Consider the following 27,920-nt stretch of genomic DNA (forward strand, 5'->3'; position numbering starts at 1 on the left):
TCTCTATTAGCTAACTCATTAATTCAAGTCTCTACATCCAGATGAATTATATCCTAGGGTACCAAAGGAAGCAGCGGAGGTAATTGCTGAACCTCTTGCCGTAATCTTTGAAAAGTCCTTGACAACTGGAGTAGTCCAAGGAGATGGGAGAAAGGCAAGTGTTGTCCCTATCTTCAAAAAAAGGGAAGAAGGTGGACCCAGGAAACTACAGGCCTGTGAGCCTGACTTTTATACCAGGAAAGATCTTTAAACAAATTATTAAACAGAGTGTATGCAAGTACTTGGATGAGAGTGGAGTAATTACCAGAGCCACCATGGGTTTGTAACAAACAAGTCATGCCAGACTAATCTAATTTCCTTCTATGACAGAATCACCGAATAGGTTGATCAGGATATAGCGCATCTTGAATTTAGTAAAGCATTTAACAAAGTAACTCATACCATCCTTAGTGAAAAAAAGACGAAATATAGCAAGGCAACTGATAGGTGAATTGTACTCAAAGAGTGGTTATAAATGGCTGCACATTCAAGTGGAAGAATGTATCAAGTGAGGTACCACAAGGCTCTGTCCTAGGCCCAGTGTTGTTCAATTCCCTTCTCTAGATCATTTGTAAAAATGTTGAAGGGAAACGGATTACATTTGCTGATGACACAAATCTAGTTAAGATAGCCAACACTAAAGAAGATAGAGGATTCAAAAATATCTAGACAAGCTTGAACAGTGGGTGGCAACTAACAGAATAGTATTTAACAGGGAGAAATGCAAGAAAAATGAAAACAAAAAGCACATAAAGAACGGGAGGAATTGGGCTAAGCAGCAGAACATGTGAAAAAGACTTGGGTATACTAATAGATTACAGACTGAAAACGAGTCAACAGTGTGAAGCAGCAGCAAAAAAGGCAAACAATTTTAGGATGTATTAATGGAAGCATGGAGTCAAGATCACATGAGGCAATTGTTCCCCTCAACTCTTCCTAAGGGTGCCTTCACACTGGCGAGGGCGATATCTAGCCGTGATTCATGGTCCAATATTGCATTTTCCATCATGTGAAAGCCCCGTGGATGTGAGGCGTTTTCTTGTGCGTTTCCTTGTGCTGCCACCTTCCCCATGGAAAACAATGGGAGATATTGCCAAAAGATAGGACATGCTGTAATTTTTTTTTTCCACGCAACATCCCGTGAGTGAAAATATCGCAAATGGGAATGAAACCATTGAAAATCATTGGTTTCATAATTATGCGTTCTCACTTACTCTTGCATCGTGCGATTTTATCGCTAGTGTGAAGACACCCTTAGGTCAGACATCATCTGGAATATTGTGTCCAGTTCTGGGCACTTCAATTTAAAAAAAGATAAACTGGAGCAAGTTCAGAGAAGAGTTACCAAGATGGTGAGCAGTCTGCAAATTGTGTCCTATGAGGGATGTTAAAGGATCTGGAAATGCTTAGCCTGCAAAAAAGAAGGCTGAGAGGAGACCTAATAGCGGTCTACAAATATCTGAAGGGCTGTTACAGTGCAGAGGGATCAGCCCTATTCTAATATGTACAAGGAAAGACTAGAAGCAATGGGATGAAACTGAAAGGGTGGAGACACAGATTAGATATTAGAAAAAAAAAAACAAAAAAAAAAAAACTTTCTGACAGTGAGGGTGATCAATGAGTGGAACAGGTTACCACGGGGGGTGGCGAGTTCTCCTTCAATGGAAGAGTTCAAACAAAGGCTGGACAAATATCGGTCTGGGATGATTTACTGATCCTGCACTGAGCAGGGGGTTGGACTCGATGACCCTGGAGGTCTCTTCCAACTAAACTTTAAGAAACTAAGATGGAAACATCATATGGTCAGTGAAATAAGCAATATGTTCACAGTCAGAGTAGAACGTCATGCTGCTGGTGCAGCTAAGGCTCCGGGCTGGGAAAGTCTGCACTTGGGAACTTAGGCAGAAAGCCAGGGGAATGCATGCAAGAGCCAGAATCCTGATTCATCATCCCCAAGTTTTAAGTGGTACAACAGTATTACAACGCTAACGTTCACAAACCCCAATGTGGGTCCAGTCAGTAATGTGCATTATTTAATATTACAGTAAGAAAATGGAGAAAGCAAACCTGGCAAAATGCTCCTTAAATTGCACTGCAATGTTTTAGGATAGCCTGCCTAGAGAGTAGACATGTTAGTATGATCACCAGACAGCAGGGAAAGGTCATCATAGAAACAAAAATACGTATCAGCTGAATGTTCATTCAGCCAACAATTATTTCTCCCGACTTGCAGGCACATGAAGCTGGGCTGAGCATATGTTTATTGCAATGGGTAAAAGCGGATGAGCCGCTGCCAGACACCTGTGGGAGTATAGGGTCATCATGTGAAGATGATCCTTCTTTTGGGTGGCAATGCTACACATTAGATGTCCACATGTGGCTTTGTTCTTCAGGAGACAAGCTTCTGCCACAAGCTTATTCCCCTCTTTCAATGAAAACAAAAAGTGGTTACTCCGGTTGAGTACGTGAGTTTATGGTGAAGTTGGGAGCTGACAGCTACTTAAAAGGTACAGTCAACTTCTGTGCCCAGGGAAGGGGGTAAAGCTAGAGGCGTAGCTTGACATTCAGGATGGGCCTCCAAAACAAGTAGTGCATATTTGCAACTATAAAGTTACATCCTAAACATAGTGGTTAGACAAGAACCAATATCACAACCGTAATACAATGGCTATATAGTTGTAGATACCAAATTCTACACAGGAGCTTTGCGCACCATAGGAATGATTACAGTGAAGTCCAGTGACTCACAGATGAAGTTCTCAAATCAGTCACTTATTTTAATGTCTTTTCCATCAGACCCATGCCACCATGACGACTTCTTCCAGTAGCAACATAAATTTGCAAGATTTGCAACAGACATTTATGGATCTTCCCTTTTCCAGCACCCTCCCTACCTATTACTGATCTCAACGCAAACTCTCTACCCCGCTACATACCCCCAATCCTGTGTCTGTTGCTCTCCCATCTGCCCTTATTACTGTACCTGCTGTGTGACAAGGTGATCTGAAATACAATACTTCAGAAATAATATCATCACTATTATTACCCACCATCGGCGTCCTGGTGTTCTGTAGGCCTTGAAGCAGCCTGCGGTCCACAAGGTAGAGAATCACAGGGCAGAGAGCCTATGGCTTCCTGTTCCGCCTCAGAGAGTTGAACTATATGGTTCTCCTGGGGATCCTGTTGTGCCCCACCATGTACATGGGCCCAGGACTGTTGATGCGATAGCTACACCTCTGAGTAAGGGCTCACTCACATGAGCATATGTTCACTGCGTAGTAGGCGTACAGCTTTTGCGTGAGGAATACGCAGAACTAATATCCCATAGACGGTCATTCTGCCGCTCACACGATCCACATGAAATATGCGCATATTAAAAAGAATGCAGAATGCCCCATCATGGCGCATATTACCCATGCATACATACAGAGATAGGCTATGGGATGGAATGTATGCAGCAAGCATGCATGTAAATGTGTACTTGCTGTAGATTCCTGCGTGAACACAACACACGTAATGCATACACCCACACGCTTGTGAGAGGCCCAAGGCATTGGATTGTTTTGTCATCATAAAGTTATCTGAGAGTACATGACATAATTTAAAAGAAGCTCCTTCAGAGAATTGTAGTTAAATGATATTTTGTCTGACAAAAATCAAAATCTTTATACATCGCCAAAAAGTCTGCAGCCCTTTTCAATACAGAGGGTACAGGTACAAATAAAATCAGACATTCCACAGTAACAAACTAATCACCAACGCAAACAAGAGGTGTGAGCGCCCTACTAGCAGGCACTTACATGTATGCCAGCTCTAGCTGGCATGAAATGAACATAAAGTATTCTGCGCTCAGCATTTACAGTCAAGAGTAACATCTGACTATGCAGCAAAAAGAGGAAGCCGATTGACTAATATGGCCAGAAAACTAGGCTGAGACCAAAGTGGTCTCCATCTCACCTACTGAAGCCTATGCTACATCCCTGCACAGCTTTCTGCATAAAAGACAGAAACCAGAAAGGAACCAGCACTGAATTGTAAAAAGTTATGTCAAAGTTGGATGCTAAAACTATTAGGACTATGATTCATTCAAAGGCATACTTCTATATACTGACCTCTAGGCCCGCTCCCTGTATTACAGATCTATATGGTTTGAATGCCTACTTTGGCATGTACAGCAAATATGGCACCTGAAGGGGTTCTATGGGCCAGTACCGTATCTTTGGGGGCATCAGATACTGCACAGCGGCATAAAAGTTGTTGTTTTTTCCAAGGACGCTATGAGGGGAAAAAAATGAAATTCAATGCTTTATTATGGAGGCATTCTTCAATGGGAGCATTGCTTCTATAAGGAACTCTGTTCCTCGCAGACACCATTAGGAAGCCAACAGAAGGCCTATATGCCATCAGACGAACCTGTATGGATTTCATTCTTCTAGGCATGAGAGGTACAAGTACCCCATTAGCCAGTGTTAGAGGAGTACAGATGTGCACCACATCAATAAACTCCCAAGAAATAGTGCATTTGTGCTATCCATAGATTTAAAAACACTATTTCCATTAAAGAGGTTGGCTCAACAACAACTTTTAGGATTGCTGGGGTCCAACTGCTGGGACCCCCAAAGATTACATGAACGGGGATTTGCAGCATGGCACAAAGTACAGGGCTGTCTGCTTCCGGCAGCAAAACAGCTTCATTCACAAAATATACCAGTCCATAGGAATAGCTGATCCCCGGTGGTCCTGGGTAGTGTACCCCCACAATCTGCTATTGATTAGCTAGCCTGAGGATAAGTCACCAACAGCTAAAAGTAGAACAGCCCCTTTAAAAAGGGAATCTATCACCAGGTTCACGTTGCCCAAACCACGGGCAGCATGAACTCAGGACAGGTTTACACAGCGCTCCTGTGTATGTTTTATTCTGAAGCGGTACAGCGTTTTAGACCAAACACACTTTAAAAGTTTGAGTTCTCCAGTCAAAGACGTGGGTCACGCCGGTGCTAACCCGCCAGAGCATGCTCATACACAAGGAGGGAGAGAGCGGTCAGTCTACATGACCTCGGTGGGGAGCGGCCGACACGGCCCACCTCTGACGTGAGAGCTCCGTTTTGAGTCAAAGTTTAAAAGTGTGTTTATCCTGAAACGCCGCATGGCTTCAGACCACTACTTACATGGGGGGCACTGTGTGTACCTGTCCCGGGGTCATGCTATAGTTTAGGCAGCATGAACCCAACGACAAGTTTCCTCTCATAAGCTTCTTGATGCACGTTTTCAGCAACTTTCTCACAAGTCATATTTCAAACTGGCATCTAACATGCTGGGGCATGCACTTCTATAAGACACTTGGAATGTACACCCACACTAATCATCCCTCAGGAGAAATCTCCTTACACCGTACCTGCAACATCTAGGAAGAAATAGGAGTTAAAAGGCGTAATTATGATTTATATCAAAGTATGTCTAACAATTTGTAGTAACGGCGTTCATGCTCATCTCATACAGATATAAAGTAAACACTTTCATGATTAGGCTTCTGAAATATAGTGACAATTGTCTTTATTGTATAATATTCTATTTAGGAATTTCCTACAGCATGGGATTAATAGCGATGTTCCTGCCTGTCCAGATGACAACCATGCAGGGGAAGAGGTCACAGACTGGACACAATGGGTGAGTAGAGGGGCTTTTAATATAGGCAGTTTTTAGAGAAAACATGGTGGCGCCCACCAAGTCTTTATGAAATGTTCCTAACACTTGCAACGGACCCGATTCACGCACGGGACTGAGGCTCATCGCCAACAAACAGGCAACAGTTATTTCACATTACTCACACTTTATCCTGGCCTCACCCACAATGCAAGGATACGGTATCTGTCGCTTGTATTTAAGTTACGGAAATCAAATTGAATTAAAGGTTTCTGTTTTGTTCCCTCCATTGATTTCAAGGAGCATAAAAAAAATTAAATTTTTTTAATTTGATACCTTTCCATTTCATATCAGTTTTTGAAAAAGAACAAATAGTACAGCAGTCTGCGCTATTTGTTCTATTTTCAATATGGAAGTGAAACAGAACAGAATCAAAATGGAAACATTTTGGGTTTTCTTGAAAACCCATTGAAAATCAATGGAAAAAAAACAAACAAAAAACGGAAACATTTAATGCAGCTTGATTTCTGTTTTTCTGCTACAAAAACAAAAACAGAGAACCAGAAATGACTAGCGCTAGTGTGAACAAGACCTTACATTTGTTGTAGAAAAGTCACAGAAAAAAAAAATGCAACATTAAAAAGGGAAATTTTTAACCATTTAGACGGACCGACAGTCTCTTGGCTTTTAGGGGGGCTAAAAACTAAGCAACACCAACAAATGAGCGATTTCTTCTCTCGGCGACTGACTCTATATGGAACAACTTTCACCCAAATTCGCGTTTTGCTGCCTTTTTTGCCGAAAAAAACAGCATGTTCAACTGCGTACTAAAAGACCTAAATCACAAGATAATAATATGTACAAAAATCAAGCCAAATCACATCTGTAATAAACTTACTACGATCCTATTCTCATTCACACGCATGACTTCCATAGTCTTTTAATTCAGCTGCTGAACGTTTTAGTTTGGCGCTGTGGACTGCATTCAGGAATATCTTGCCGATTTCCCTTTGTGTCATCCCAGTTCGCTGTGAGACAGATTTAGCGCTTGTATTATTGTTGAACTGATTGCTTCCCATTTCCTGCGCCTCTAGATTACAGAAGTGATAAACTTCCCTCCCACACGTGAGATTCCAATCCTACACGGAGCCGGTACCAGGAATGTTCATCATGGAGGTCACGTAACCTGCTGGCTGCGCTACAGGAAGGCTCCTTAGACGTTTCTCATACCATAATTTAAAGATTTCTGCAGCCATTTTTATTGCTCCAGTGGATCTTCAGCAGAAGTTTGCAAGTCGCCTTATCTTACAGTTTTGCATCTGCAACGCTAAAGCCCTAGGGCTCTGTCACACAGGGAGCACACGGCGGTACACAACGCGTGCCGACAACCCCACATGCACTATCTTGGCGTGCATGTAATATATGTACACTGCGATCTGTTTTGCGCACCCACTTATGCTATGCGTGCGAGGTGCTGTTGAGAGTTGGTTACCGCGCAATACGTGGTAAAAAACACTCGTGTGACGGAGCCCTTATTCACACCCGTATTTAATCAGTATTTTTAATCCACTTTTTAGGCAAAAAACAAAAACACACGTCGCGCTCAAGAGAAGGCAATTTATCCAACTTCATGTGGAGAGTAAACAATAAAATACCACTAATGGCCCTTCTACACACAACAAGAAATGCACAGTTCTCATCATTTGCGCAGCCCGTTCAGACAGGCAGATCACCGCTGAGACTCGATCAGTTCTGATTCAGTGTTTCCCGTTCCTGTGAGCGGGGAGCATCTAAAACACAACGAGAAGTAAATGACTCAATGAGGATTTTTATGTTGGCTGAAGGAGAGAATTTCTTTTTTTGGTGCGATATATATATATATTACACACACACACACACACACACACACACACACACACACACACACACACACACACACACACACACACACACACTTTTTACCTTATGTCCTTGTAAGGATTTGAACTTGTGATCTTATGATCACTAATATATTGCGGTACATCTGTACTATAGTGTATCTGGTTTTCTTGCTAGTACTTGCTATAGCAGACCAAGAGATCACTGATAGGCAACCCATTGCTTTCCACAATTTCATGATGGGCCAAAAACATCATATGAGAAGCTCCTTACTTCTGTTTCACTCTTAATTCATACATGTTGCAATCAACATTGATTGTGGCATGTAAGGAGTAAACAGCGGGGATCAGTGTTCTCTTCGATCCCCACCATTACAGTAGGACCTCAGCTGTCAGTCACTGCCAGCTCCTGCTGCAGATGATGCAGGCTCTACTTCTGAACCTGCGCCATCTACATGCTGTAAATATTCAATATTTCAAGAGAATCCCATGTACGTCATGGGACAGGAAAGGATTAAAAAAAAATAAAAAATCTGAAGTATGAATGAGGCCTTAAACCTGAGTGTCCCCATGGTCACTGTGTTACACCCCCAAATCTGCCCTCTTTTCTATTGGCTGTAGTCTACTAACAGTAAAATAAAAAGTTGCCATACACATGATGTAGCCGTTAGCTGTTCCTTCTGCCCCCCCCCCCTCCCAATACACACGCACACTTAGGTCAGAGTATGCATGCGTTTTCAATGGATTTTCCATGAGAGCGCAAGATTAGGCATATTGAAATTCAGTATGCCTGATCCTTCTATTCCCCAATATTTACTGTTGAGAAAGTTAGCAAACCTCCATTACACATTAGGAGGATGATCAGTTCTGTCTGCGATCATCAAATATATGTGGCCACCTTAAAAGAGCTGAAAGCAAATCAGATCTGATTGAAATAAAACCAGGGAGGAGATATTCGGGGTCAGACAAAAAAAGATAAAAGTAATTTCTCTAATAATAAAACAAAAGCTGGAAAATTCCTCCTTTTCCCCCCGAATCCACTGTCTAGGGTGCAAGACTTTTAATAGTTAAGAGGGTTTTTCCAAGACTTAAAAGGGAACCTGTCATATTCTGTAAGCACCATAAATAAAGTTATGGCACTCATAGGACAGGGAATGTGGAATCCGGGGGGTGTACTTACTTACCCAGCTCCCTGCTCCTCTTCTGTCAGTGCACACACACTCACACTGTTCTCTATGGGAGTGCATGCAAACTGACTAAAGAAAATGAACCACATTCACTGACCAAACGCCGATTTCCAGAGCTGACAGCCGATTGGCACGCGTGGTGGATCTTCCAGCCAAGGGCACTTGTCACAGATTTGGACTGCCAGTGGGGTTCCATGTAAAGTGCGCAATAACCCAGGAAAGATTGTATGCTGAAAATATTGTAATTCAAGGCCACTGTGAGGGCTCATTCACACCAGCTCTCAGGGGGTCCATTATCATGTTTCATTTGGTAAGCAGCAAAATAAGAACCCCTGGCCGACCAGATCCGTCTTATGACGAATCCTAACGGCGCTGAGCGGACCACACCGGCTGTAATGGGGTCCGTTCAGTTTGCAGCCAGGCTACTGGCATTTTACAAAAGGAAACCATACAGACTGCGGAACTATTTTGTCCCGTTCTTAAATGGAATTCAGAAACAGAAGTTCCAAACGGAATCTCTGAGGTTGACCTGATGGAGCCCTAACTTGTGGGACCATTGTAGAGAACTATAGTTTCTAAACTGCATTAAAACCTATTGCAAGCTATTAAAACTCAGATTCAGGTATATTTTAGAAAAGCACTAATTATCATCATGTTTTGTTTACACACTGAATGCACCCAAGTAGGACAAGTATGTAGGAGAAACATCAGAAATTACAATGTTAGACCTGCCTGGCCCATGCAAAAATCCATTGAACATAGAAAGAAAACCAAAAAGAAGGAAGCTATAATACAACATTGGATACTTGGTCACTAAAACTTAAAAAAAAAAAAGGTTGAGCCAAAGTTTTCATAGACAGAATTAAGCATCTATCAATCATAAGCTCTTGCAAATGGGTTACTGAAAAGAAACCTGTTAGCAGATTCATGTTCCCCAACCATGGGCAGAATGAAAGAGCCACAGGATCGGGGAGAAGTGGCCTTTGGCAAAGAGAAGCCAGAAGAGCTGCCCACTGGCCGCTTCTCCCCAAGACCGGCACTTGTAAAAAGTGTATGTCCTCTGCAGTGTTTCAGAGTGAAATATAGTCTGTCGACAGGTTCCCTTTAACATGCTGAAAAATGTCTAGGCTGCCACAAAGCATGACTGGTATAAATATGGTGAAACTGCTGCAATTTACTTGGTCACACACCTTTGCTGACCCTTTCTGTGCTGCATTGTACAAAAACTTGTATCTCTTGATTAAAAAGAAGGACCCGTCTGCTCTCCTGACGTTTCTATTGTACTATATATTTGTATTCCCCATCTTTTATTATAAGTCTGCCTTGTGCCTTTGCTCTGCCATTCCCCATAGTTGTACAATGTCCGACTGTGTAGAGAGACACCTCGTTAACAAGTAACGCTCATACGTCCGTTTATTCCTAACCTTCCAGAAGGAATGAAAGAAGAAGAAGACATCTAAGAAAAAGATGCTGCAGAACTGTTACTTTATGGCGAGTACAAGCCGATGGCACAACAGACATCAGCGGGCAGCGGAGCAGACTTGCCTCTTCAAAGTAGAAGTAATAGAAGTCTGTAGGCTAGTGTTTATGCTTTATGTTTGCCTCAAGTGTATATCTGCTCCACACGGTGAACGAGCTGCGCCGGCCTTTACTGACACGGAAATACAACAGACAAGATAAAATAAGACTTGCTCAGGATTAGTACATGAAAACAATGAATGAAGAATGCACTGTGTCACCTAAATTTGTGCCAGGGCAGCATTGCTTCATCCGATCTAATCCAGGCTGTAGCACAGGGTTGGTAAATGGTTACGTATTCCAATGATTTATGATGGGTACAGAGATTCCTGGCTGAACAAATCCCACTATTTAAATACAATATTCCACTCATCACCCGCTATGTAACAAAATACAAGGAGAGTCCGGAGCAAAACGCATCTAGAAAGGGGAATTCACAGCTTTTGCCATTTTTGACCAAAGCCAGGAGTGTATTTATGGGGAAGGGAATGTGTAAAGGAAGGACTGTTGCACTAGGTTGATGGATGATGTCCCTAGCAATGAAGACACCTGTATTTAGAGCTTGCTGGCTTCTAAAGGACCCATTACACGGACTAGAATTAGGGCGCAGGATGCAGGCAAATCCACAACTGACGAATTCCATACCAAAAGCCACAGGTCCAATTGCAGATTTCAGTGCAGGAGTTTTACCTCGGTTTGTGGTGCATCCTGCTTCCTAATTCCAGCCCGTGTGGAGGGCCCCTTAGGTTACATTCACACAGGCGAGTGCGACATCAGGCTAAGAAACTCCGCCCAATATTGCGCTTGCCAACATTTGATTTTCAGAGCGATGAAGAGTTTTTGATGTAAAAAAATGAAATAAAGAAAAAAAAAATTGCTTCTGTGAAATTGTGATCCTCATGTACGCGATAGCATTGCTAAGGTTTCTCATTGACTTAAAAGCAAGCACCATGCAATGTCTTTTAAGGTCCCATTGAAAACAATGGACAAGGTATTCCGATGATAGAGTACAAGGCAGGGGGGTGGCGCTCATGTGATTTGATTTCATATTTGTGCGCACTGCACAAAACTCACGCAAGAATATTGTTCATGTGAATAAGCCCTCAGTCTGACTAAGATACAGTCACATGGTGTTTTCACCCGTTTGGGTGCTCCATCGCAGGCCCCCACCTGGATGACCAAGCATAGAGCTCTGAGAGGGAATACCCAGATGGGGTGAAAACACCACGTGAAAGAAGCCTAAATTGCAATGTACATAGCTATGTTATGGTGGTGTATGGATCCACCATACAGATCCCATGGTCACCTATAGGTTCATACAGTAATGAATGAGTAGGGGAAAAAAACACTTTCATCAAACATCAGGTTATGCAAAGTATTCTCCCCTAAAAAGCAATACAAGACGGAGGCTTTATAATACACAACCGCCGCCACTAGTGGTACCTCATAGCAGCCTTCCAATTTATTCCTTTGATATGCATCTGTGGAACTCCCCCACCGAACCCCCTTTTCTTTTTTCTCTTTCTTTCTCTCTTTTTGGCCCAAGGTCCACGGACGGGTTTGATTTGCGGAAGATTCGCAAATTAAGCCACCCATAGGGAAACATGGGCGTCCACAAATGAAACAAAGCAAGCAGATTTGATTTGCTGACCTTTTGGTCCAAAAAACAGATCGCAGCATCCTCCATTTCAGTGCGGATCCCGCACAGGCAGCTTTCACTGAAGCCAATGGAAGCTGTCCGATCCGCTGGAAAGCAGTTAAAAAAAAACAAAAACAAACAACTCAGCTGCGCATGTGCGGTGGCACACCGGCCGGCGCTTCTGCACACATCCACAGTGAAGAAAATAAAGACCTGGACGGGTAAGCAGAAGACCAGGACAGGTAAAGGGGCTGGAGATGTGCACAGTATGTCAAGGTGAAGAGTGAGGGATGCTATACACAGACAATGGTTAGGCGGGAAATGCCGCCGCGGAATTTCTTCTCGTGCAGGCGCCCTAAAAGAAGCCAAAAAAATGTTCTGTTATGCTATTTTTCTCTTTAAAAAAACAAAACAAAAAATGACATTTGCTATCCCGCATCTGTAACAACTCAGACTGCAAAATATTTACATTATTCATCCCCTTCACTGAATGCCAGAAAGTAAATAACTAAGTATGCTAGAACTACTGATTTTGGTCATCTGACTCCCCCAGACAAATGAAGTGGTCAAAAAGTTATATATACCCCAAATGTTACTAGTAAAAACAGCAAGTTCTGAAGAAAAAAAAAAAAAAAAAAAAAAACCACTCATGCAACACTCTTAATAGAGAAATACAAATGTTATTCTTTGAGTAGGGAGACAGAAAATTAGATTTTAAGGCGTGTTTAATTTTGAAAAAGCAGTAAAATGATAATAAACCTACATAAACATTCGGGATTGCTGTAATCACATCTGCCCAGAGATTGCTAGTGGGGCAGGTTTACTATCGTTCCTGGTCACATTGTGCCAGAAAACTGTCTTGTGTGGTTTGCGTCACATTTATGATGAGATCACCAGTAGAGATGAGCGAATATGCTCGTTTAGGACAATTACTCGATCGAGCATCGCTTTTTTCGAGTAACTGGCTACTCGGGCGAAAAGATTCGGTGGGGCGGCGTAGTGGAGCTCTCTCTCTCTCTTACCCCCTCCCGCAACCCCCCACTCACCCCCGCGCCCCCCAAATCTTTTTGCCCGATTAGGCAGTTACTCGAAAAAAAGCGATGCTCGATCGAGTAATTGCTCTAAACGAGCACGTTCGCTCATCTCTAATCACCAGGACCTTTATTATTGATGATCTATCCTCACTCAGATTAGGGTAACAATAGGTGATGGGCATGGGATAGGCTGCATGGGATCTCTGTCAAACAGCTGATTCCCAGCAGCACCACTAACTGTGTACGAATCAGATAGCACTGTCAGTAGAACAGCAGCCCAGTTTGGTACTGCAGGCACAGCTCCACTGAGGTTAATGGGGGCTGTGCCTACAATGTCGACATCACTATCAGCTTCCAACACTGTCCACGCTGACAACACGCCTGGGGATCAGCTGATTAGCTGGGAGCCTGAGCAGTGGACCCCCGACTGATCAACTATTAATGACCTATGCTGAGGTTAGGTAAATTGATAATAGAAGTCTTGTAGAATCCATTTAAAGACTTTTTATGACTTGTCTGACAAAGGTGTGGCTCCATAAAAAAGGGGCATTGCCTAAATGTGACATTGTGGGTGTGAAAAATTGTGCCAAATTGTGGCGCAATTTTGTTGTAAACTAAGCTAACTAATAGGTGTTATAAAGTTAGACCAGACAGCCTAAAGATACTAGATCTATCATTCGGCAGTCACTGTGATAAATGTAAATAAGGACGAAGGAATAATACCTCCACAGCACCACCTATTGGAAGGCAGCATTCCTTCAAGCCAAAGTCAGACTCTTTATACAAGCCTTGTAACAATGACTGGGAATTAAAAGCAAAGCCACACACCGAAACAATCTGGGAGGTCACTAGAGTTTAAGGACACCGTAACCCTGGTAGGTGACACCATGATCCTTGTGGATAGTATAAGATTGAGAGAAGTCTCAAGTGACCAATAAAAAATAATTAGTGGCACCACCACTACAGTGGATACCTCCTAATTAGTAGGTTCAGAGTAGTAGTCTCAAAGTGTCAGACTATCTATGACACTATAGTTCACTCTTCAGGGACAGAAGCACAGATAAACCTTTTAGATGTAAAGTTAGTGTGCTTGCCTTGATAGTCACTTGGTGAGAGCGAATTTATTGGCTGTTAGGCTTCTCAAACAGCTCATCGATCTAGAAAGTAGATATAGGGGATCTATTTAGAGCAACTCAATATTTAAATGACTCATATATATATATATATATATATAGCAGCTCAATGTTGGTATAGAACGGCTCATGCATTTCCCTGTCACTCATTCAGGACAGCTCATCAGGAACTAATGTTTTATACTATATCATGACGGGATAAATTCCCTGATATTTACACTATGAGCGAGAGTGTTCTGTAATAAAACGGAAGACATTCCTGATGTTTACACAGTGAGTGAGAGAATGCTTGTTTTCAACAATGATTTGATACGGAGCTGAGCCACTAAGGCCTCATGTCCACGGGGAAAATAAGAATTAAAATCCGCAGCGGATTTTAACTCTTCTCCCGCGCGCGGATCCGCACCCCACAGGGATGCATTGACCACCCGTGGGTAGATAAATACCCGCGGATCGTCAATAAAAGTGATTTTAAAAAAAATGGAGCATGAAAAAATCTGGACCATGCTCCATTTTCATGCGTGTCTCCCGCGGGGACGGCTCCCGCGGGCTTCTATTGAAGCCTATGGAAGCCGTCCGGATCCGCGGGAGACAAAAATCATATTTTTACTCACCCGCTCCGGTTCTTCTCTTCGGCGCCGCGCCATCTTCTCCCAGTCGCGGCCGGATCATTTTGCTTCGGCCCGGCGCATGCGCGGGGCACGTCACCGACGTCGTGATGCACATCCGCCGAGCCGAAGAATGAAGATCCGGCTGCGACGAGAGAAGATGACGCCGCCGCGAAGAGAAGAAACGGAGCGGATGGGAGGTGAGTTTATTGTCATTTATTGTTATTTTCAGCGCTCATGTCCGCGGGGCAGGAGGGACCCGCTACGGATTCTACATGTAGAATCCGTAGCGGATCTGATTTTCCCCGTGGACATGAGGCCTTAAGGTTTAAACGTAAAAAGGTCCTCCAAGACTGTGGTTTATTTATAAATAATTTTTATTATAAAGAGAAGGGCAAGTTGTTGGCACCATATAGTATATGGCTTCACCAACAATCAGGATGTACAGCTCCGTGTTAGAAGCGCAGCTAATTGATCTGCATTCTAAAGTTCTGCAAAAAATAATGCAAAGTTCGGTCCCCCACTAAAAATATAACAAAGTTGAAAAATTTCAACCATCAATTTTTAATATTTGAAAAAAGAGCTAGAGAGACGGATGACTTACATCGGTCTCAGATGCAAGGAGAACAACTATAATAATAAAAATATATATATATTAGATCCATCTATCTATCTCCATCCATCCATCCATCAAGGTCTCTAATTTATGCCAGATATCTCGGATGGTTCCCAAAGACAGCAAAAACATCTCTCTCTCATGCCGACCCACGCAAAGAGTGATTTCAAAGACATTGGTGCCTATTAACTAGTCTGAATGAACAAATTGTCCATGTCCGAGTAGTTAGAGTGCCACAGAGCAAAGAAAATAAAAGATGAATAAATAAATAAATGCTCCGATAGAACCTAAGGCCCTGATGGTGGGCGACAGATGTAAGTAATACAGTAAAACCTGACACGAAGGTCGTGAAAAGAAAAAAAATGAAAAGTGATCAAAAAACTTTTACATACCCCAAAAATCGTACCAATGGAACTAACTCGTCCCACAAACAAGCCCTCATACATTTTCATAGAAGAAAAAGTAAAAAAGGTTATGGGTTTTGGAAGGCAGCGACAGAAAACCACATTTTGTTTTTTCTAAAGCCGGCGTCCAGGAAAGGTCACAAAGCCTGGGGCTCCCGTGCGCCGCACCCCACAGCCCAGGTGATAGGACCGGCGGTGCGGGCACAGAGACCCCCGAGATCTCTGCCTCCTAAAGACCCAGCCACCCTTACTTCCTAAACCATTTCCTCCCTGTTGGTAAGAATTCAGTCCAAGATAGCAGATCCCCTTGTTTTCTCTTTGGCCTTTTGGAAGATAAGGTTGTCAGCAAGAGCAGATAAGAATTTGTTGGATTCCTTACTTCAACCCGAGAGAGACTCCCAACAAATTTCTGGATAGTTAAAGTCTCCCATAATGTCTTGCTTTTTTGAGAGCTTGGTCATCTGATGTACAAAGAGTGCTTCCATATCTTCTGCTTGTTAGGGCAGCCTATAGTAAATGCCTACAATGGTGCCCCTTCTGTTGTCCTCTCCTTGTATTCTCACCCAAACAGTTTCTACAGAACTTCCATGCTCTGAAGCTTGAATCTCTGTGGAGATGATGCTTTCCTAACATACAACACAATACCTCCTCCCCTTTTTAGGTCTGCTTCTTATAAATAAATTGTATCCTTCAAGCCTTGTATTCCAATCATGTGTATCATTCCACCATGTTTCTGTGATGTCTCTGACATCATATTTCTCTTCCGGTGTTAGGAGCTCCAATTCTCCTTGTTTGTTTCCCATGCTCTGGGCATTTGTGTACAAACATTTTAGTTTGTGATCCGTGTCTCTTGCTCCTCTACTTGCCTTCTGAATTTTTTGTCTCTGTTCTTTCTTTTCACTTCTAATAGCAAGGTTCTCAAATGTATTCATTAGCTGTATAATGCAATATATGTGGCACAAAACCACTAGTGTGAGAGAAAAGATTGAAACACATGGAAGTTTAGTGCGAAATACGAGCGTAATACACAGCAAAAAACGCTGGTGCGAGAGTAGCCTAATCCATACCAATGAGTTTGTGTCTATAAGATGTGAACCCAGCTGAAGCATTAGCTCTGTGATGCACCGTGCCAATTAAGGCCATAGTCCAGGCGGATATTAGTCATTCCTCGTACGGCCACTTCATTTTATATCTATTGTATGTTCATTAAAAATTAATGCTAGATGAAATGCGGTGATTAAAACGGCACATTTACTACAAGTGCGGAGTATTTGTAGTGAAATATCTTCAACTCTAGAAAACCTCGTTAACAAAAGAGGACTTTAACCTCCACTGATTATAATGGGCGCCAAGTGATCTTAAACATTGCAGCTTCCCTCTGGTGACGGGGCTCTGAGGGAAAAGAAAACAACACTGCAATAAAAAGTGCAGAAGTATTCAGTGTATTGCAGGACCCCCCCCCCAGTCACGGCCCCCCACACCAGCAGGGCCTGCAAGGTGCAGCTATCACACAGCACGTGGCATCTGTGGGCAGCTGGGCTTGTTTTGTGGAAGCAGACCCCGTACAAGGCCGGTGACAGACGACTATATGCTGGCCACATAATGCATGGAGGTGTCCCGGACTGACTGCAGGTCTCCTGACCCAATCTCCAAGCATCATATAAGTTTTAATCAGGAGACCTGGAGTCAAGCTGGACGTCCATCCATAAAGCAGATGCATAAATGCACTAGAATTAAGCTAATTAACGACCACCCCCATTGTCTTTTTACGTCCCGCTCTAGTGGGCTTTAATCCCCAGGGACGTAAAAACATGCTTCGTCTGGGGAGTAAAGACACATGGGCTATGGAAGGGATAGCTCCATGCTTTCAGTTCCCGGAGGTAGCCAACAACCTGGAGCTGTCATGGACCCCCCCCCCCAGTCACGCGATCGATCACGGAACGGTGGGGAAAAAAAAAGTTAGTTTCAGCTGAGGGTAGTTGAAACTACTCACCCCCGTGCTCCATGATGTCCCGTGGGACCTGACACCGGTCTTCTGCGTGAAAGCGCACCAGGTGCCATTACGTAATTCGCATGTGCAGAAGGCCGGGAGTCACAGCAAGTTTGAAATCTCCTGGCTACTGAAGGTAGCCGGGAGACATGAGATGTCACTGAGGACCGTTTTAAGTGGAAAAAAAAAAAAAAGTTAAAGCTTCAGCTGCCCTCATGGATTTGATCCATGAGGGCAGCTGAAAATACTCACCTCCATCTTTTGTGATGTCCCGCAGTGATCTGCACCTGCCACGGGCTTCTGCGCTGATGTGGCGCGCATGCAGAGAAGGCCAGAGACCCTGGCAAATTTAAAATCCCCTGCACCCGGCGGTCAAAGATAGCCGAGTGCAGGGAGATGTGACTGTGGCCGCTGTATGCGGTTCCCAGTCACATGATCACTGTTATCCATCGGATAACACTGATCATGTAAAGTTAAGATGTGTTAAAAAAAAAAAAAAAAAAGAAAAAAAGGTTAAAAAGTTAAAGTTTTTTCTCCCCTTAGGGATCGTATCCGTGAGGGCAGATGAAATTACATACCAAAGGTCCCCAGATTTGTGCCTCGATGGGTTCTTCATCCGTGGACCTTTCCCAGCTTCGGTGCCTGCACCCGTCAGCATGATGGTGGACGCATGCGCAAAAGTCTAGGATTGCCCGGGAAATTTAAAGTCTCCCTGCTCCTGGCTACCAAAGAGCCTTGCGATGTTATGAGGGGCTGCGGTGAGCAGTTCCTGGTTTCGTGATCGTTGTTATCCAATAGATGATGGCGATAACAATAAAAGTGAAAAAAAAAAAAAAGTTGAAGTTTCAACTTCCCTGCGATCGGTGAGAGGACATGAAACGTCTTACCGGAGGCCTCTGCATTTGAACCCTGATGCAACACTCCACCACAGACCTTACCCAGGTTCTGTGCATTATTTTTATGGAGTCAATTTTTTTTCTGCACCAGTGAGCAATGGGGCCCGGAATTTATTCAATTGTGCCCTGAAATCCAACAAGTTTTTCCTCTTATAGGCCTAGCCATGTGTCCTGTAAGCGGATTAGGGCCACAATGGGTATGTTTCTGAACACGGGACAAACAGGGGGATCCATTTTGGGGTGAAGAGTCTTCATTGATATGTGTGCTGTACAAAAAAACCCTGTTTTTAAAATGACACAATTGGAAAAAATGGAAGTCGTATTTTTTTCCTCCTGCTTTGCTTCGATTCATTCAAATACTGTGGGTTCAAAATATGAAGTACACCCCTAGATGAATTTGTTAAGGGGTCAAGTTTTCAAAATGGGGTCATTTGTGTGTGTGTGGGGGGGGGGGGGGGGGGGGTCAACTGTCGTTTTGGCAGCTGGGCCTAAATCACCTTCAAGCAAAATCTCTGTTCTGAAAGCCACCGGCTGCTCCTTTCACTTTGGCCCCGTTGTGCATACGGACATAATATTAGTGCCACAACGGGTATGTTTCTGAGCACGGGACAAACAGGGGTCTCCATTTTGGGGTGTAAACTCACATTTTCATGTGCACTCTAGAAAAAAAATCTGCCTTTAAAATGTCGTATTTGCAAAGATATTACATTTTATTTTTTCTCCTCTAAATTGCATTACCTCCTAAAAAACAAAACCTGTGGGTCAAAATACTTCTGACCCCCCTCAGTGGATACATTAAGGGGTGTAGTTTTTAAAACGTGGTCATTTGTGGGGGTATCTATCATTCTGACACCCATGAGCATTTGCAATATTGGCTTGGAGCAGGAAAACAAAGTGTTCCTCAAAATGTTGATAATCAATGTTAAAATTGTACGTCTCCTAAATGGTTAAAAAAAAACACTTCACTGCTCAAGATCTACCAAGAAAACCTAGTGAAGGCCGGCAGCACACGGTGGGCGCGAGTCTCATCTGTACCGCTGGGGAGGGTGCCGTCATACGCTACACAACAAACCTGTGTATTTTCTGGAGAACGACACTTCCTAGCATGTAGTGACCGCTCTGAGCCATCCTATAGAATAGAAAGAGTTTAGGCTACATTCACATGACATTAGTGATGTATGTTTAGCTGATAGACGGGGAAAGCGCCGCACCGCAGGGTGACATTAGCTCAATATTAGTCAAAAAAAGTGCGCATTTGTCGTCCAACTGACAGCTATACATCAGTGTGCAGAAAAAGTTAAATATATATATAAAACATACCTGTGAGGCTAATTTCACACGGGCGAGCGCGATTTAAGGCTGTGAAACTCGGCCCAATATCTTACCCCATGTCCCCGTGGATGTGAGGCGTTTGTCCGTCAACACCACCTCATATCACTTCAGGGAAGTAGCAATCCTCTGGCGCGGCTGAATGTTTCCCATCGCACTCGCCTCGCACACTGTGCAATATTTTTTCCGGCCCCATTGATAACAATACGCGAAGCGATCCGAGGGAGCGCCCAAAGATGGGACAAATGGCAATTTTTTCCTGCACTGCACGGTGGGGAAAAAAAAAAAAATAAAATAATGGCTCATGTATATGACCCCATTCAAAAGAATAAGGTGCATATTTCTGTATTTTGCATCGGCAAATATTGTGCGATTTTCTCAGCTGTGCGAAAGCGGCCTTAAAATGTCCCTTTTCCTACAATGGGACCCTATGGGTGATGGATACTATTGTATGTCATCCATTTAACGGACATGTCCAGAAGCATACATTACACAGATGCCATAAACAGGATGTGAACAGAGCCTACGGCTCTCACACGTGTTCGCAAAACGCTGCATTTGAGATCGTAGTATTTTACTGCAATTTCTAGCAGCACTTTTGAACGTATTTTGATGGGTGAGGAGGTGCATTAAAAAGCGCTAAAATAGAGCGGACAATGCCATGTTCGAGCACAGGTCTGAAATCAATAGAGGCGTTGTACCGCAATTTGCGCAGTGTTTTAAGCGCCACGCTAATCAAGGTAAAAAGCGGGCTGTGTGAGCGGCCTAAGGATGCGTTCACATGTCACTGATTTGTTGCAGATTTTGGTGGGGATCTGCCGCAGATTTCATCCTCTCAATTGGACACGGGACTGAATTACGCCGCAGGGCACAAATCTGCAGCTCCGGATTTCCACATCAAAATCTGCATGTAGCCACAGAATGTAGTGTGTTCTGCGGCATAACTCCACCCCATGTGATAGGTCTCTTAGAGCGCAAAAGGTTTCACTCTGACAAACTGGCAACATAAAGTACAATACTTGTGTTATAATGTAGAAGATCAGTACGGGAAGGTCTGCTCACATCTGTAGGAACGAGTGTGGAGCAAACTGAAACAGTCAAACCCTATTTTGGGTCGAACTTTGCTAAACGTTTGGTGTGAACCTGAACCTTGTCTTGTTAGAACCCACCAAATAATCTCCCCCTCCCTCATCCGGTATTAGTGAAGTCCAGGTTCAGTTTAAACTAATTCGTAACTAACTAAACTTTTTGCCCAAGTTCGGCAAACCAACCAAACTTTTGGAAAGTTCATTCATCACCTGTGGGAACATTTATGATATTACTCCACATGTCGCTGCTCTATCACAATGTTCTACAGACTGTACCACAATGAACACATGGTGATACACTGCTGCCAGTCACATACAGGACAGCTCTGCCACTACAGAAGGTTTATTTATGTCTAAGCAAGAAGAAATCGAATGGCCAAAATGTCTCCTCAGAAGAGACTCCAGGGGTTGGAAAAGATTCGGTTTTGGACATGCTTGACCTATAAACACCACGGAGTTACAAACTGCACTACAAAAAGCAATAAGTCCTGGGTTTTGGCCGCAGAGCACCCTGCGGCTCTGTGGAAACGCTCACTTATTTGTGGTATATTTCTCAATGCAAAAAAGCTAAGAATTACATAAAAAATATATAATATTAGATTCTCCATCCCGAAAACCACACTTATCAAGTTGTCTGGCTTTTTCCCACAACTATTCTGTACCTGACTGACAGATCCCTGAGTAGAGGTGTGCAGCCTTAGGTACTTTATCCACTTTAAAGGAGTCATTTCATATGCCCACGGGTGGTAAATGTACAGTCACTGGGGGCCGACCGCTGGAACCCCACTGCTCACGAGAATGGGATCCCAGGTCGTCTATGGGAGATAGCCCAGTACAGTGTTCAGCCATCTCCATCAGTCCAATAGACAGTAAATGAAACATGTGTGACTACCAATCCATTCACTTCTACAGGATGGAGGGAGACGGTCAAGTGCATCAGTCTCCATCTGTTCCATAGCGGTGAATGGTGTAATGGTCAATCATATTAACCAGCGCTCTATTCACATGGGGCATTGAAGTAAGCCGATATGTAGATCTCTGATTGTCCCTGTGGTCGGACCCCCGGCAATCAGACAATTATAGGTAATAAATGTCTTTGAAGACCATGAACCCCCAAGGGGACTTAAACATGTATTTGGGGATGATATTCTTTTTTGCAATAGGGTGTAATTACAAATGTTGCACCTTCTATAACTGTATATAGACACTGCAGGCTAATGGGCCTTTTAGACCAGACGAGTTAATGGCCCAATGTAACGAGCACAGATTGGGGGGGTCATTTGATTTCCTTTGACATGGGCTGAGAATCAGCTTATGTAGATGAACGCTAGTAATTACAGCCATTTGTCCCCATAGGATGGCTTACATCTCCATTTACACAGGGAGATCAGCTGATCAGCTATATACCATCAGGCAAGGAATGAGCGTTTGCTTGTAGCGGCTGATAGTCCCTTTACATGTCCCGACTGTTGGGTGAAACGACTATTTGTCTGAGCAGAAGACAATGTCTGCCTGTGTAGGAGGGCCATTAGTGGACTGGGTCTTCAGCCCTTATCTGTCCTCCCCTGCAGGGAGGTTCTCAGCAGCTAATTTATGACCAAAACCAATAAACATTTGATTGTGGACATAAATGAGCTGATAAGGAGGTGCAGGAGGGCGGAGGGACACTTGTGGTACCTTGCCAGATGCAAAGAAAAAAAACAAAAACAGACCCATTATTTTAAATGGGTCCATTGACATGATTGATCTTCTGTCCAGCGATGCTGCATGAAGGATGTCCTATTCCTGGGCGATGGCACTCATTATTTCCTATGGACTTGCAAAAAAAAAAAACCTACATTGCGCACACAGGCCACGCGATGTCCACGCAAGTGCGATGCAATTTGCCTATTTTTTAATATTTTTTTATGCGCCTGAAAATTGCATTGAAGATGGCAGACCGACAACACAATGCGCTTCACTTACAAAAGGTTCACGGGCACGATATCACGCTCGGCGGTGTAAATGCACCCCTTTTACACGGGCCGACTGTTGGACTCAATGACTAGTGCCAGTCACTCTGCGGTGTACTCCATCTCCATTCACCAATCTCTCTCGGCCGCCCACCGCCATTCACAGTGATTACCTGCATTTAAAGGGGCACTCCAATGATTTATTCCCCATTCTTCGTGCAGTTATCCCCAAGTATATATATGTGGGCTCGTGTTACCTTGCTTATTTCTTACTTTCTGAAACTTTTAGGCCGCCTGCACACGAGCGGAAATTCCACGGCGGGATTTCCGCCGCTGCAAGCCTCCATAGGATTGTGTTAACAAACGCAATCCTAGGCAGACGGCCGCGGTTTGGCCGCGCAAAATCTCGCACGGCAAACAAGCTGCGGTATGTCCTATTTCTGTGCGGGGCTCTGCGAGCCGCGCACAGAAGAGTCACTCACCCACCGCCGACTCCGGTCTGCGCATGCGCCGGCTGCCTGGCAACCGGCCCATCAAACAGCCAGAGCTGCGGGTAAGTACACGCCGCTCTCTGCAGGCGCTCGGGTCGGGTCCCACGGCGAGTCCTCGCCGCTGGATCCGACCCGCCCGTCTGCAGGCGGCCTTAGCTTCTTTCTCCTTAGATGATCATGTGATCTCATTTCTGACCAACTCAGATCTACTTGGGGCAGGGGGGGGTTATAAATTCATTTTCAAGTCAGACTCTGATTTTGTGTGATGCTATTACATGGATCTACCAGAGACACTACCTACAGAGAGACACTGCCACTCCTGTCACAGTAACAGATGATGATCACACAGCTCCTGTCACACAGTTATAATAGAGGAGATCACAGCTCATCCTTCTGACTGTATACTTATGGTCTGTAGCTTATTTAGGTGAATACAGAAGGTAATGTTAATTGAACTGTCACTCCAGCAGGCAGAAATGGTATAGCCTCAGTTAATGCTGTGCTGATGAATAATGAGATCAATGTAAAACTGAAAGTTTAAAGTCTCACTCTCAAGATGGTGCTTGATGAGCATCAGACAGGGGGCTGCACTTCCTGGAAGTGACTGCAGTACACAGACGAGTCCTCAACAAATGTTATGCATCATGAAAATGCATCCAGTTTTCCAACATCCAATCAGCAGCAGCTCTCTGCGCCATGCAAGCATCTCTGCTAGCTGTCATTGAATAGGAGACTTCAGCGATTTGTACGACAGTCACGCGGAAGCCGTCTGATGGGAGGGCAGCGCTCTGGAACACTTATACGATATTTAGTACAAAGCATGTGAGGCCGGTGTCACATCTGCGTTTGGACCTCCGACACAGATCCCACACCAAATAAACGGAAGGAGTAGCGCTGCGTGCGGCACTTTTTCTTCCGGTAAAATGCAGGGCAGAAACCGAACAGACGCCATTATAGTCAGTGGGGTCTGTTCGGTCACAAGACGGATCCCATTTGGCCGTGGGGGATTCCCCTTTCCTGCTCCCCGAACGAGCAGGAAAACGTGACAGCAGCCTTAGTGCAGCTTTCATACTCCTGTTCACATGCAGCAGATTTCCCCCATCCGCTTTTCAGGGTTCGCAGCACACTTCCAGCCCTGCGGCATCCTTCTACACTGCGGACTCGCTGCAGGATCACGCCATGCAGTTACAGCACATGTTTTGCAGCTGCACTTCTGCACAATCTCAATAACTACATAGATTGAATGTTCCCCAAGTGGACCCCCCATACCTGCAGCGGCCGCACTCACCTGCATCATAGAAGGTGTCCAGCACTGCCGTCTCCCCAAAGTCCAGCTCCCCGAAGTTGACGCTGCTCAGTTGCGCCCCCTCACTGTCACAGGCGCGGCGCAGGCAGTGCAAGGCGCCAGACTCCGGGCTTCCTCCCATGGCTGCCTTCAGGCTGTCATTCAGCACGTAGACGACCCGCAGGGACCTCTGCTTACTCAGCCACTGGGCTCCTTCACCTGAAGCCGGCGGCTCGGGCAGGGAACACGCTGCAGGTGCCCCACAGGGGGCGCTGTACTGGGGCTCCCCGGGCACAGCCTGCTCCCTCACCTCCCCGGCAGCCGTGCTAACTATCCCGTTACTCTCCATGACTGCCCGTCAGCACATGGAGGGGAGCCGGGAGAAGCTGCACGGAGTACTAGGAAGTCGGGCGGTCCGCAGGCGGACTGCTCATGGCAGATATCACCTGAGGAGCGGGGACATGGGGGCAGTGTGAGGGCGCTGCGGGCACAGCAGCCGGGAGCAGTCAGTGCGCCGTCCTGTCAGCCGGGAGAGGGGGGCAGTCAGTGCGCCGTCCTGTCAGCCCGGCTCCCTCACTGTTATCAGCCGGGGGCTGACAGGGCGGAGGCAGCTAGCGCTCCCCTCCTTCTCCTCGGACCCTGCTAGTAGGACAAGGGTGTGACTAGTGCGGGAACAGGGCCGACCTTCCAGGGACTTCCTCTCACACGGAGGGCAGGGCGGCTGTCACTCGTGGAGACGGACCTCTCCTGCCTGACTGAGGGGCTATACCAGTGTGCATGCTGTTTGTGGATCCACAAGGGGTCCAACAAGAAGCTGCAGTCCTTCTTTATACCCCACAGGCAATGGCTGCAACAATCTCCACAGAAAGTGTCACAAAACCCGTGTGGGACATCCATGAAATTAGTATGTTATGTGATTGAGGAGAAGCCCTGAGAGGACGTGGCCGCGGGATTCTGGCCAGACGATTCCACCCGTAGAGCCGCACATGCGGACTTGGCCCTTGTGGACGGGAAACATCCGCACACGCGAAACTTCTGGCGCAGATTCTGTATGAACCTACATTGTGAAATGACACGCCGCGTATTGTACCACGCCAGTATGTGGCAGCGCGCCCTGTAGGCGCCATAACACACCGCTGCCCATTCTGATGGCGCCGACTTTATCATTTGAATTTGATTGATAGAGTGAAACCTGCAGCAGATCCGCACAAAGCGGTGTAAACGCAGATCCACACAAGCGTATACGTATTCGCACGCGCGTATTTTACTGTACTTTGTGTGCACAAAAGAAACAAGCAGCCGCGCTCCCGTTCATTCAAACGAGCAATTAGTGTAATTAGTTCAATCTGTGCTCTCTCCCTGTGCAAATACGCAGGAAATAGAGCATGATGTGTATTGTTTTTTTTGCAAACAAAATGCACGCGCAAAATATTCTTATGTGAACCAATCCATCGAGATCAATGGGTTCTATTCACCGCATATTGCGCACGTGTCATACGCAGCACAAATGCTCATTGATCACCCTCAGGCCTCTTTCACAGGACTGTATGCGTTTTTATGTTCCCCCATATGCGCTAAATAAAAATCGCATTAATAAAGAATAGCCCCGATCTTTAGGTATTTTCTGCCGTTCACATGTATCAGGAAAAAAAATACGTTGCGTTGTGGAAACCCCTCGATCGGCAGAAATCCTTCAGAATGACTGCTGACTAGAGATGAGCGAGCGTACTCGGAAAAGCACTACTCGCTCAAGTAATTTGCTTTATCCGAGTATCGCTGTGCTCGTCCCTGAAGATTCGGGTGCCGCTGCGGCTGACAGGTGAGTCGCAGCGGGGAGCAGGGGAGAGCGGGCGGGAGAGAAGGAGAGAAAGATCTTACCTCCGTTCCTCCCCGCTCTCCCCTGCAGCTCCCCGCTCCGTGCCGGCACCCGAATCTTCAGGGACGAGCACAGCGATACTCGGATAAAGCCAATTACTCGAGCGAGTAGTGCTTTTCCGAGTACGCTCGCTCATCTCTACTGCTGATGCTTACACAGAGCCAGCTATACTCTTTTCCCAGCATTGGACGCAGCTAAACTCCCTCCCGTTCCCTTTTTTATTAAGCTCTCATAGAAGTCTATGGGAGCTTCCAACGTATCTTGGGCAAACATAGGGCAAGACCTATCTTTGGGCACAGTGTATAAAATCGGCGCCCAAAAAAAAGTCTGTGCGTTTTTTTAGCGTAATTGTCAATGGAACTTTCTAATGTTAAAAATGCATCACACAAAAATCCCAAAGCACAAACTTGCGATGCGTTGGTAACATTAGGAAATCCCATTGACATTTGCGTAAAAAAAAAACGCAGCAATATCGCAGCGTTAAAAAATACACAAGTGAGTGTGAGCCCAAGGCCTCACCATCAGAAAAGTTTTTTCTAATATCTATTGTCTTCTCTCAGCCTTCTTTTTGCAAGCTAAACATTCCCAGATCCTTTAACCGTTCCTCATAGGACATGATTTGCAGACCACTCACCATCTTGGTAACTCTTCCCTGAACTTGCACCAGTTTGTCATTGTCTTTTTTAAATCAGTATTCCAGATGAGGTCTGACTAAGGCCGCCTGCAGACGGGTGGTGATTCCGCAGCGAGATTTCCCACGGAATTTCCACCCCTGGAAGCTGCCATAGGATTGCGTTAACAAACGCAATCCTATGCAGACGGCTGCGATTTGGCCGCGTGCAATGTCATGCGGCAAACAAATCGCGGCATGCTCTATTTCCAGGCGCCGGCTCTGCTCTGCGCATGCGCCGGCTGCCCAGCTGCCGGCACATGAAAGAGCCGGGGCCGCGGGAGCAGGTGAGTGTTACGGTGCTCTCTGCAGACGCTCGGGTCGGGTCCCGCTGCGAGAATTCTCGCAGCCGGATCCGACCCGGCCATCTGCAGGCGGCCTAAGGAAGAGTAGAGGGGGATAATGACCTCACGTGATCTGGACTCTATGCTTCTCTTAATACATCCCAGAATTGTGCTTGCCTTTTTTGCTACTGCATCACATTGTTGACTCGATCTATTAGTATACCCAAGTCTTTTTCACATGTGCTGCTGCTTAGCCCAATTCCTCCCATTCTGTATGTGCTTTCTTCATTTTTCTTGCCCAGATGCAGGACTTTGCATTTCTCCTTGTTAAATACCATTCTGTTAGTCGCCGCCCACTGTT

General features: G+C 45.0%; 1 protein-coding gene across 1 annotated transcript in view; it reads right to left on the reverse strand.

The window, feature by feature from the left end:
- Positions 1-25,314, reverse strand: part of MAP3K15 (mitogen-activated protein kinase kinase kinase 15) — a 144,233-nt gene extending 118,919 nt beyond the window's left edge. Inside the window, exon 1 of the mRNA XM_066599836.1 lies at positions 24,733-25,314. Coding sequence (XP_066455933.1) covers positions 24,733-25,078 — 346 coding nt within the window. The 5' untranslated portion in view covers positions 25,079-25,314. The remainder of the gene's footprint in view (positions 1-24,732) is intronic.
- Between the last annotated feature and the right edge of the window lie 2,606 nt (positions 25,315-27,920).

Source organism: Eleutherodactylus coqui, chromosome 4, assembly GCF_035609145.1.
Source record: "Eleutherodactylus coqui strain aEleCoq1 chromosome 4, aEleCoq1.hap1, whole genome shotgun sequence".
In the NCBI taxonomy this organism is placed as follows: domain Eukaryota; kingdom Metazoa; phylum Chordata; class Amphibia; order Anura; family Eleutherodactylidae; genus Eleutherodactylus; species Eleutherodactylus coqui.